At 38.3% G+C, this 12,219-nt stretch overlaps 1 protein-coding gene across 1 annotated transcript; it reads right to left on the reverse strand.

The window, feature by feature from the left end:
- Positions 1-743: 743 nt before the first annotated feature.
- Positions 744-8,251, reverse strand: LOC146520251 (adhesion G protein-coupled receptor E3-like; the record flags this gene model as incomplete). Its single annotated transcript, XM_085157592.1, has 17 exons — positions 744-1,463; positions 1,630-1,695; positions 2,389-2,548; positions 3,559-3,650; positions 3,753-3,819; positions 3,922-4,163; positions 4,258-4,461; positions 5,194-5,379; positions 6,145-6,317; positions 6,417-6,530; positions 6,617-6,779; positions 6,878-6,907; positions 7,025-7,105; positions 7,353-7,390; positions 7,472-7,618; positions 7,728-7,877; positions 8,053-8,251. Coding segments are annotated over 17 exons (2,169 nt in total), but the record flags the coding sequence as incomplete, so codon positions are not given.
- Between the last annotated feature and the right edge of the window lie 3,968 nt (positions 8,252-12,219).

Consider the following 12,219-nt stretch of genomic DNA (forward strand, 5'->3'; position numbering starts at 1 on the left):
CTAGGAAAGATACACACGCTGTTGACTGCAGGATTTTTATGTTATGTCTTTTTCATGTTTGTGAAAAAGTGTTTTCAGGTTTGTGAAGCATTTATTCTTTTCTTTAGTTCCTTTCTCAGATCTCAAAGACAATGAACACAGTTATACTTAAAATTCCCAAAACTAATCCTGTAAAATCTGCACCAAATCAATTTAGAGACTAAGGACTTTTAAAGCACACTTCAAAATTGATCAAATAGCTATTTTATTTGTGAAATTAAAAAAATAGGGGCTGTCCTGCTTGTCCTACTTTTTTTTTTTGTAGGCCATCTCGTATTTCTGATCTATTGAATATTTGTCCTTTCACACAAAAAAAGCCCATTTCAAGCTTTCAGTCAAAACCTGCATCAGAGCTCACTCCTACTTCGAGACGGACCGTTTCAGTGTTTTGTGTATGCTAATTCATATGTATATGATCAGTGCCTGCATTTGCTTTACATTACCAACTACTCCTCCTTCAGCCTGCCCTCCACCAGTGCCCTACTGTGTGCTCTCATCAAGCTGCAGTACTCATGGCACCTGCATGAAAAATGTAGCCATACTGTGCTTCAGGGGGGCTGTATTTCAGGCCTGTAAAAAGGGCAAGACTCCTTCCTTTCCTCATGCCAAAAAGGCACCCATGATGAGTAAACCTTATTATGGGACATTGATAATTAGTGACCAGCTTTCTTCCTCCTAAATTCTAAATTAAAGTAAATAATGTATTTACTTTAAAGTCATTTAAACAGTGACAAAAAACAGAACTTTGGGTGTCAGGTGACTTTATTGAGTAAAATTAAGCAGTATGTAAATCCCACAACCAACCACTTTAATAGCATTAACAGCAGTTTATTGTGTCTTGTAAAACTGGGCATTACAAGCCACTTGTACAATAGTTGACTCCAACCACTGAATCAATCATTGGTCAATTGCTGATCAATCGTCATTAAGCAACTTTAAATAAGCAAAACTAAAACTTAAGTAAGCAAATGTTTGCTTAACAAATAGATTTATTAAAGAAAAAATGCTGTCCAAACCCTCCTGACCCTGTGTGGAAAAAGTTATTGTCCTCTAGCCCTAATAACTGGTTGTGAAACCCAAGATCTGATGTATGATTTCGGTGCAAGGGCCATAACCTTTTCAAAGTAAAGTTGAACATTTGGGAGAAACACTTGGGACATTTAATCAGCAAGTAGCAGTTTAAAACACTTTCTAAATAAGGAAAAGCACAAGTATTACATAAAATGCACTAATTTTTCATGACAGAACGAACTTATAAGGTTGATTCACAGTACAAATTCAAATATTTGACAAGAAAGTAAACAGTTGTTAGCAGAAAAGTATATAAATCTTCCATTTCCATCTTTCCCTTCACTTATTTATCAACATCAGCCTCTGTGCTCTTGAGGGATGTCCAAGTCCTCGGACACTGATGGTGCATTTTTCTGTCAAAAAGTAGTGCAGATACTTTAGAAAAACTAAAAAAATTGTTACAAAAGGTTTAAATTTATTACAAGCAAAGCAACACTTTATGCAGTCACATTTACAACACAGGTTAGCTTTTAAATTTAAAAAGTCTTATTGGTCAAGTGACTGCTATGCAAAACTTACCACTGAGCCGCCTTCTCTGGTCTTGTTGAAAGAACAGGTCAGCCATTTGACATACTCATCTCTAATCTAGAATATGAAATAAATGCACATTTTGAAAAATAAATGAAGTAACTCTCACTATAAAATTCATAAAAAATACTACCAATATGTTTTAACTAGAGATGATGTTAAATCACAGAGCAGGTCATTATTAAACAGGTGTTTAATGTGGTGCATTCCCTATAGATAGATCCATAAAGCCACAGAGCCATTGATAGTGGGGCAGAGATTAGCTTTTATTTAACTACATTTTAACTTAAATCTTTTTTTTCTCTTATAAAGAATACATCTATTCGGTTCCGCTTATCCTTTTCAGGGTCGCGGGGTGCGCTGGAGACTATCCCAGCTGTCGTAGGGTGAGAGGCAGGGTACACCCTGGACAGGTCGCAGGCTGTCGCAGGGCTAACACAAAGAGACAGACAACCATTCACACTCACATTCACTCCCGCATTCACACCTATGGGCAATTTAGATTACTCAATTAACCTATTCCCACTAAGTGCATGTCTTTGGATGGTGGGAGGAAGCCGGAGTACCCGGAGAGAACCCATGCAAACAGGGGGAGAACATGCAAACTCCACACAGAAAGACCCCAGCCTGATGGTAGAATTGAACTCAGGACCTTCTTGCTGTGCAGCATTCTTATAAAGAATGAATTATAAAAAGTTTGACATACAGTATGTAAGAAAAATGTTAAAAACACTGGTATAACGAGTCTACCTCCTTGTTGAGGACACAGTGGACAATGTAGAGAAAAGTACCCTGCTGGGAGTTCAGAACTATAAAAGCAACCTGAAAGAACAGGTTTGTCTGGTACAGGCCAAGAATCCAGGTACAGCCAAGTATAACAAACTGGGCCAATATCTTGAACAAAATCAACCTGCAAACAGAACAACAGAAGGTTTTTACAGTTCTTTACAAAACATTGGAGCAGGATGTTAAATAAAAAAAAGTCAGTATGCTAAATGAATTAATTTCTCTACTGTAACTGCACTTATAGTCAAACAGGAAGACATATTTAGTCTCTGGAGATGAACTGATTGTCTGGCAAGGGAAAGGTATCTCCCGATTTCCAGTCTTCTCTGGTCCAGAAGGGGGACTGGCTGGTCGGCATCTTGCGCATTCATTTCGTGAGCAAATTGTTACAAACTACTATTTCTACACACTCACAGTGCACAAATAAAAAACGATTTACTTGCACATGGAAACGCATGCAAATAGTTGTGCGCACACTCACAGGCGCATGCCAACAAGTTGTCAGCATGGAAACTCCCCACCACGAGTGAAGACACAAAGTTCGCCAAAGTAAACGACCACAGAAAATGTTTGTTATGACAAACCTAATCAAACACTTAATTCTGTACTTTTTAAAAATTAGCCAACAAATGAAAAATGAGTCAAGCTAAACTTTTCAGAGCTCAGAACCAACCACAAGTAAGAGAGTCAGGCAAGAGCTGTGAAAGGAAAATTACAGACAGGTGAGAAAAAAGGGAAAAGGGTTGATGTCCTCTCATCTGGGGAATTCATAAGTTTGCGGGAAAATGATGCAAGTGTCTGATATAAAGGTGGGTATACAGCAGCTCATTTCTATTCAATTATTAGCCTGCTTGAAAGAGAAAATCCTGTAACTTACTCAGTTTATTTATTTATTTTTTATTATGCAAATAATATTTTACATTGAAAAAAGTTGATTTTTCTTTCTATATAATGTCAATTGTAGTTGAAATAGGGAAAAATCTGTGTTGTCATTTAGCAAATAATCAGAATCATAATGGAAATCGCAATTAGTCTGGAGTCTCTACTGAGTGACATTTTTTTTTAAAAGCTGCACAAAAATCATAATGATTACTCAGAATTTGAACTTGCTTTTTAAATAAACCTCAAACTTACTTTGTATCTTTGGACTGAGAGATATCACTTTTTATGTTAGCCAAGGTGGGCCGCAAACTCCATAAAGTTGCACCAAACAGGTAGCAATTAATCTGATAAAATAATCAGATTTATAATTTAATTTTAAGACAAATGATCATTTTAAGAAAAAAAATGTAATGTGTAATACAGTTCTAACACAAAAATAGACACACAGCAAGGATCGCTACCACTGGCCCTGTTAAAGCCCATTTGAAGTTTCGTTTTTCTGACAGCCAGCATCTGCAATTCAAACGCACATTAGAGACCATTATCCAGTCTTGTACATTTAGTAATAAAAGGATTTAATGCATAAATCGGTGCATTGCACTGTGTCTGACTTACGCATTAGCCTCAGTACGTCCATATCCACCAGAATACATCAGTGCAGAAACACCGACAATCACAAATGGAACACCATAGCCAATCAGATAGAGAAGAGGCCTGGGGAGGCCATCTCTTTGAATGACTTTCACCTGGGAGAGCTTCCGTACCAACAAGTGGAGCTGTAGTGCTTCCAGCAACATCCACACAAAACTGGCAACAATTAAGAAGTGGAGAAGGCCTGCCATGACAGTGCAGGCCAGCTGTAGAGACAGATAAATACATTTAAGCTTTATGGACAATTGGAACACAATAAAGAAATCCTTTAATAATTCTTGTAGTTTAGCCACGTTGTACCTTATTATCAGTGTATTTGTCATTCCACAACAAGAGCAGTTGTGAAAAAAACAGGTTGAGGCAGAGGTGGAGACGGGCGGTGTTGTTAATTTTGGGATTCCAGCTGCACAGAAGGAAGGTAAAGATGGCCAAAGCCAAGAAGAATAGTCCAATAATCACACATATCCGGTTCAGCCACTCTAAGAAGTCATTCTGTGGCACAGGCTGAAAATGAGATACATGGATACTGATGAAAATGGATGTAAATTTGGCTATAACTGTGCTTGACTTATTGGCTTATTGAAATGCTTTAAAGCTGACAAATGTCTAAGATCCAGGTGATCCATTTCAGACTTATTCCAAATTAAAGATTTTTTAAGAGCAATTTTTGTTGAGATATCATCTGAATTTCAGGAGCGGGACCACTCCCCCTTCACGCCCCCTCTGGCCTCAGGCTATAAAAGCCCCCCTTCTCCAATACCCGCTGTTCTCATTTTCATACCCCACCCCCTTTTTTCTTTCCTCTCTTCCTTTCCTCCCTTTATTTCTCGTTAGTACAGGGCGTTCTGCCCGGCCCGAGAGCCGTTGCCAGTCCCCTTCAAGGCCTTCCCCAAACCGCAGCACTAATCACACTCCTTCATCCCTCATTGCTCATTGTTACCAAGGGAGTGGTCCCTGCTAGTGAAATGTTGTGTCTCTTTCTAATTCTGCATATGCCAAGAAGTGTGGGATAAACTGTCTAAAACTGGGTATGTAAAGTGTACTATACTTGTTGACAAAGCAGTTTGACAGAATACCGAATTAAAGTTCTACAGAAATTTTGACTGATTACAAAAAAAATTTTTCTTCCACTTAAAATGTAAAAAGGGATTTAACCACTTATATACACTGCATGTTTCCATTTGTCAAATTGTGGGGTTTTAATCAAATCTGAAAAATGTACAAGTACTGACATACCTCTCCAATCTGCATTATGAGAGCAAAGGTAGAAAGGTGTGAGCAGCTACAAACAGTGTAGTTTTTGTGAGAGTATGCAACCCAGCAACCCTCTTCTGACCAACGCATCGTCTCTCCATTTTGTCCACCTTTGGCTTCCCCAGCTTCCCAGTACACACAAGTGACCATTCCATTTTCTGGTACTTCCTAAAAAATAAAATAAAATAAGCAAAGGTAAGAATAAAAAGTCTGATTCTTTTTCAATACATTCAGTGGTGTGAAAAGTGTTTGCCCCCTTCCTGATTTACTGGTGTCTTGCATATTAAACACAAATGTTAATATTGGACAAAGAGAGAAAGACATCATACCACGATCTAAAGAAACAACGGAGAAACAAAGTCACTGATAGCTATGAGTCTGGAAAGCTTCCTGGCTTCCTCCTGGAGTGACTGGGCTACCAAAATTACTCCAAGAGCACATTCACAACTCATCCAGGACGTCACAAAAGAACCCAGAACAACATTAAAGAACTGCAAGCTTCACATGTCTCAGTTAAGGTCAGAGTTCATGCTTCAAGAATAAGAAAGAGACTCAGCAAAAATGTCATCCACAGAAGAGTAAAACAGTTCTGACCAAAAGGCTTATCTCACCAAAGACGAGTGGGCCAAAATTCCTCCACGGAGCCGTAAAAGACTCATTGCCATGTATTGCAACACTTGACTACAGTTGTTGCTGTTAAGGTTGACCCAGCCAGTTATTAGGGTTAGGGGGCAATTACTTTTTTTTCCTTAATGACAAACACCTAAACTTAGACACTGCATTTTGAGTTTACTTGCATTATCTTTGTCTATTATTTACATTTGTTTGATGATCTGAAACATTTAAGTGACAAACATACTAAAAATCCAGGAAAACAGGAAGGGGGCAAACACTTTTTCACAACACTCTATATGTACAATCTTGATGCTACACCTTGTGTTGAATTGTAAAGTTGACAGGCTCTGTCAGGTTGGTGGTGTTTATTCCTGGTATTATGGCAGTTAAAACATCTGAGTACATCTCTGTCACATCCTTGGTTTTAAAGTATTGATGACTGAGAATGCTCTCCATCCCATCTAGCGTCAGAAAGGCGGCTGATATAGAACCTGGAAGTGGTCACATCACAAAAAAACCCCAACAACAACAAACACATTCATCTTGATGCACCTGTGTCAGTCATCATTTAAAAAAAAAAAAGCTCTTACCATTGTTGGCCCTGGCTAGATCCTCCAAGTTGATTTTCATTTCATATTCCTTGGCAGAGAGGGATGAACTCTTGCTATCATGGCTCAATGAACCAATGGCCACTAGACTCAAATCTTGAACACAGATATGCATTTATTATGTTTGTATTTACTAAGAACTCAAATTTGACCTATTAGCGTAAAGTTGAGCTTGGTCTTACCCACTGTTGAAGTGTGCACTTCCTTTTTTATTTTCGTCTCAGTCGACGGAGTCATTGCAACAACGAGCTGCTCTGAGAGGCCAAGAATAACACTACCAGTCTCCCCGTCTCCTTCACTGCTCACCTTGCTTGTGCTGGTAAGTGTTCCAACACCTGAAACCATCTACAGAAGAGTTGAGTTAATGTAATCAACAAATAAACAAGCAAATGAAATGAATAAACTGGAAATATAAAACTATGACTCTGTTTGCTTTTCAGTACCATAGATGTAGAAAAGCAGTTTGCAACTGTCTGCAAAGAACGGAGAAAATTGTGTTAGATAAAAAAATAACTGCCGTGTTTTCTGTGCATCACATTACATCCTATTTGTTGTGTAGCATTTACAAGTTAACATTTTTAACTACATACCACATCCGGTAAAAGGACACCTGTATTGTTCTTTAGATCTTCACCCAGGTTTTCAAGGAAAACTCTCTCTTTTGTCTTATCCTGAAATTAATAGCATAGCATAGCATAGCATCTTTATGTTTGGGTTTAGTTTATGTTTGCTACACGATTGCATCTTTAAAAAACAGGGATTTAAGTTTTGTATAACTGTCTAATTACAGTCGAATGTTTTACTGTGAAAAAGTGATCTTTCATGAAAAAATCATGAAACATTATTATTAATGAACTTTGTTGTGCATTAAAAAGTTAGCCAGTTAGCCTCTAAAACATAAAGCACCACGAGTCTTACCTTATGGGGTTTGATTTCATCTAGAATGTCTTCAAGGCCTGTCAGCAAATTTAAAAAATACATTTAAATTCTAAACACTTTTGAAAATCTAAAATGTCTTTGATGTTAGCTTTGCTCACTTTTACAAAAAGTGATGCCCGCCTTCCAAATTACACCAGTTGATGGGTAGAATCCATCAGGGCAGGAACAATAGAAGGTGCCTGGTGCATTAGTACACACAGTTTGGTTACCACACAGTCCAGGGGTTTCACTGCACTCATCTATATCTAAAGCGGTGAGAGAAACACAAGGGGCTATTTGTCTTTCTTGTTTGTTTTTTGGAAATTACATATTGATTTGCTTTTGGAAACAAAAGAGCATAGGAATAGCACATACCATTGCATGGGTTAGCAATGCTGGCTATAACATGTGGATTGTCCACTCGATAACCAGTAAGGCAGGTACAGTTGTAAGATCCAATTAAATTTGTGCAGTTACAGTTTGCTCCACAGATGTTCAACACATGGTCAGCACACTCATCAATATCTGTAAAACACATTTAATCAAATTCAAGCTGCAGGTCAAAAAATACTACGGCAGGTTGTGAGACTGAACCTGTTTCTTTTGTATATATATTCTGTATTTTTTCATATTAAACTGCAGTCTCTTTGCCTATATCTACAGTTTTCAGCTAATGCCTTTGTAAATATGTTATAAATACCAGTGCATATGTTGGTCTTGCTGGGTTCTTTGGATTGATCAGTTGGTGCGTAACCTGGTATACACCCACAGGTATAAGTTCCAGGTGTGTTTGTGCAGATAGAATCAGGGCCACAGATAGATGAGGTTAGACACTCATCATTATCTGAAAAGAAGACAGTTAATGTAAACAAATTCAATTTATGTTCTTTGTGTACTGAAAATTACACTTAATATGCTTTTCTAATTGTGTTAATCACTCCAAGAACTACAAGCTATATTCACTCAAACACACAAAAGGATTTTCCTACCAAACACATGACATAAATAATAATACAGACCTTGGCAAACAGGGGTTGCATCTGATTGAATGTGAAAGCCTTCATTGCAGTTGCACACATAACTTCCAATTGTATTGGTGCAGGACCCATCTTGCCCGCAGATGTTGGCAAGACATTCATCAATATCTAAACATACCACAGTTACCAAGTTAAAATCTGCATTAAAAATTGATTTTATTATTTTGTGTTTTTATTGGTACCTGTGCATCCATTGGACGTTCCAGGTGGCAGTGTTGGATCTGTTACACTGAAACCATTCAAACAGGTGCATATATATGACCCAACGGTGTTCTTACAATTTGAGTTAGGACCACAAATCCCTGTAGTCCTCTGGCACTCATCAATATCTGACAAAAAGAATAATAACAAACAAGCTGCAAACTTTAACAGTATTGACATTTAGTGAAGTTTATTTTATTTTGTTTTTAGTTATTTATTATTACTTTAGTTTGTTTGTGAAGTTTATTTATAACAAACATTAGTGTAAATCTTTGTATTATTATCATTCAGCATGGTCCCTATCTCCAAGAGAGAGGCCAGCCATCCTTTGGAGAAGGCTCATTTCTGCCACTTGTATCCACATTCTCAATTTTGTGGTCTCTACCCAGAGCTCTTTGATCAGCTTGATGGCCCCCCTTACCTACGGTGCCCTGGAAATGCCATTATTCTCCTCGACCATCTAACCCAACTCAAGACCAGGTGGTGATCAGTGAAAGGCTCGGTCTCTTTATCCGAGTGCTCAGAACATACGGCTGCAGATCCAATGATACAATTACAAAATTGGCCATCGACCTGTGACCTGGGGTGTTCTTTGTGCCATGTGCACTTATGGACATCCTTATGTTTTAACATGGTGTTCGTTATGGACAAACAGTGGCAGGCACAAAAGTCCAATAACAAAACACCACTCAGGTTTAGATCAGGCATGCGGTTCTGCCCAATTACACCCTTCCAGGTCTCACTGTCATTGCCCATGTGAGCATTGAATTATAAGACCATTTGCAAACAATTTGAAGGCTGTTTGAAGGCTGTTTGAGAGAACAGCAAAGTCAATGATTTAAATATGTTTTCCATTCAAGTCTATGCCTATGGATGTCTCATCTATAAAAGATGGAGATAAGGATATGACAACATATCCTCAGCCAAATCCTCATTAACCTTTCCAAATACTATAGGACATATTTTATTGACCCTATTCCAGGGGATGATGTTACAATAAAGATTAGTCTCTGCTGTTTGCAAATGCAATCTCACACTCTCAACTTTGTTACTAAAGAAGTTAGTTTGCTTCATCGCATGGCATGCTGGTAAACTGACCAGCACATTCCACACATTTTTGAGAATTTCAAATATTCCTACCTGTGATCCCACTTAAAGTCTTAAAAGGAATGAGTAAAGGAATAAATCTTTATTATGTAATATTCTCTTTTTTTTCTCATAATTTAAAATGTTAACCTTTTTTTTCCCAACTTAGGGTAGAAAGTTTTATCTATAAAGGGACTCTGATTTGTGAGTAGCAGCTTCTGCATTGTCCTTTTGAAAGATCAAATTATTTTTTTAACCTGGTAAGGCCCAGATCATTTTTTTAGGCATAAGACATCAGGATCAAAAGATGATGCACTTTGTTTTACACATTATTTTCATAAGAATAAACAAGAAATATAGAATAGTTACTTATTTTTCATTTCACGTACTTACCAACACAACCAAATGAAGCCGGAGTAGGAAGGTGGCTTTGGGGGATTTCATAACCATCCTCACAATTGCAGCCTCCATCTGGCATACACTTGGCCAGTGGTCCACAAGAGTCTGGCTTACAGTCATAATGATCTAAATACATATACAATTGTGAAACACAATCATAACAGAAATGACTATCAACAAAAAAACATTTCAATTTAGCGAGTTTTGCCCTTTGAAATTAGGGTTTAGATATTTAGTGACATAGTTTTACAGTCGTAAAAGGTTAGAGGGAAATTGTTTTACAGGCTGCCAGATGATCCGGCGCCATCATGAGCACCCCTTCTGACCATACATAGAATACACAAGCAAAACATTGGGAAGAAAGATCAGAGAGGTATGAAAAAAGTCAAGAGTTAGCCCATATAAACAGCAGCCTGGTCCGGTGTTGGACAGGTCCGCCTGTCTACTTCGGGTGGGAGTAAGCGTTCGGAGGCATTGGGAGGGGGGAGGGAGTGTTCAACTTGAGAGCGAGAGTCCTTTCACCCGGTCAAGCAAAAGTCAACATTCCTCCACCTGACATAGGTGACCTTAAGGGATCGGAGCAGACAGTCATAATACAGTCCTCTTATCAGGGAGAATTGTTGTTCTGGCCAGTCTTGGCCTTGGATAGCTGCATGAAGGACATGGTTGTTTGGGTTCGAACGAACAACTGCATTCCAGTTTCACAGTTGGTCTAAATGTCCATCACTGGTCATCAAGTCTCTCAATTCCCATCGAGGAGCCATCAGCTTCCCCAAGATCTTATCAATATTGTGTTCAATAAACAGTCTGAGTACTCACAGCTTGCCCATCGTCAGTCATGTTGGCCAGCCTTGTGGGGTTTTGAACAGCTGTAATCGCTTTCTTTGTTCTTCGATAAGCCAGGTCCGAGCCAGGTCCGAGCCAGCTCCAAACAGCGAAAACTCTGTTATCATTGTTCCACATTTTGTTCAATGCCCCCCACTGAGAGTGTCGCCAGGCACACGACACAACTGACCATCGAGCAGTGTCAATTTCATTAAGGGACTAGTTGATCAAATCCAGAACAAGACTGAGAGACTCTCTGAGGGTTAGAGTTAGACAAGACTAGAAAAGAACATAGAAGCCAAGCAGGGAAAGATAAGGGACGGAGAGGGGAAAAAGATGCATCCACCTCTACCAAGAGAAGAATGAATGAATGAATGATTTCTGAATATTTGAAAAAGGGATTCAAGCTAAGATTTCTATTTTAGCAGTAAAAATGAACAGAAGCATGGTAACAAGAATTAGTTACTACTCACAGGTCGCATATCCTTGCTCGGAATATGGGTAACTCATTGGTTGATACACGTAGAATCCTCCAGGACAGAGAGCTATATTCACTACAGCGGACCTGTCAGTACACTGATAATAGAAGCCATATGCAGTTACTGTTGTTGGTGTCAGAGACTCAGTGGTTGGATAAGGTGATGAAATAAAAAGAGCACCCCATGTGCCACCACGATAAGGGGGTACACAATTAATAATAACTCTGTCTCCACCAATCCCTGTAAAGCGCCACCATTTGTTAAGAAGCTGCTGGTCATTGACAAGAGTGGCAGCAAAATAAGTAGCGTCAAATCCTCGATTGCGCCACGACTGAGTTATATTGGTGTATCCATCACAAGAACCTGCACAATGCAAATCAAATATGTACAATAATTATCACACATAATTTATCACTTTATGGTGATTTTAAATCACATATATTGGCTATTTATTTGTTCATACCAGGAGGAAACGCAGTAATAACAGGTATCACAAGCAAACCTGAACAAAGAAGATAAGAAGTTATAGAAATGTTTAATTAATCTTAAAAATTACTGTTAAATTGAAAAGTAATCATTCACGTTACCATCTCTATAATGTCACATACCAACTTCATTTTTACACTTGAATCAAACTGAGGAATGCCTCCAAGACTGTATATTTTTTCTTTTTTAGTAGAATACATTAAGGAACATGACAAAGGATATATTAATGTAGTGCACACGGCATGGAAAGATGGGCTGTGTTTGCAAGTTTAAGTATGCTCTCCAGGTGACAAAATAAATGCTAATCAAAACAGTCATAAAAATAACTACAACAATCCTCATCCACCTATATGG

The sequence above is a fragment of the Neolamprologus multifasciatus genome, chromosome 4 (genome assembly GCF_963576455.1).
Source record: "Neolamprologus multifasciatus chromosome 4, fNeoMul1.2, whole genome shotgun sequence".
NCBI classification, from domain to species: Eukaryota; Metazoa; Chordata; class Actinopteri; order Cichliformes; family Cichlidae; genus Neolamprologus; species Neolamprologus multifasciatus.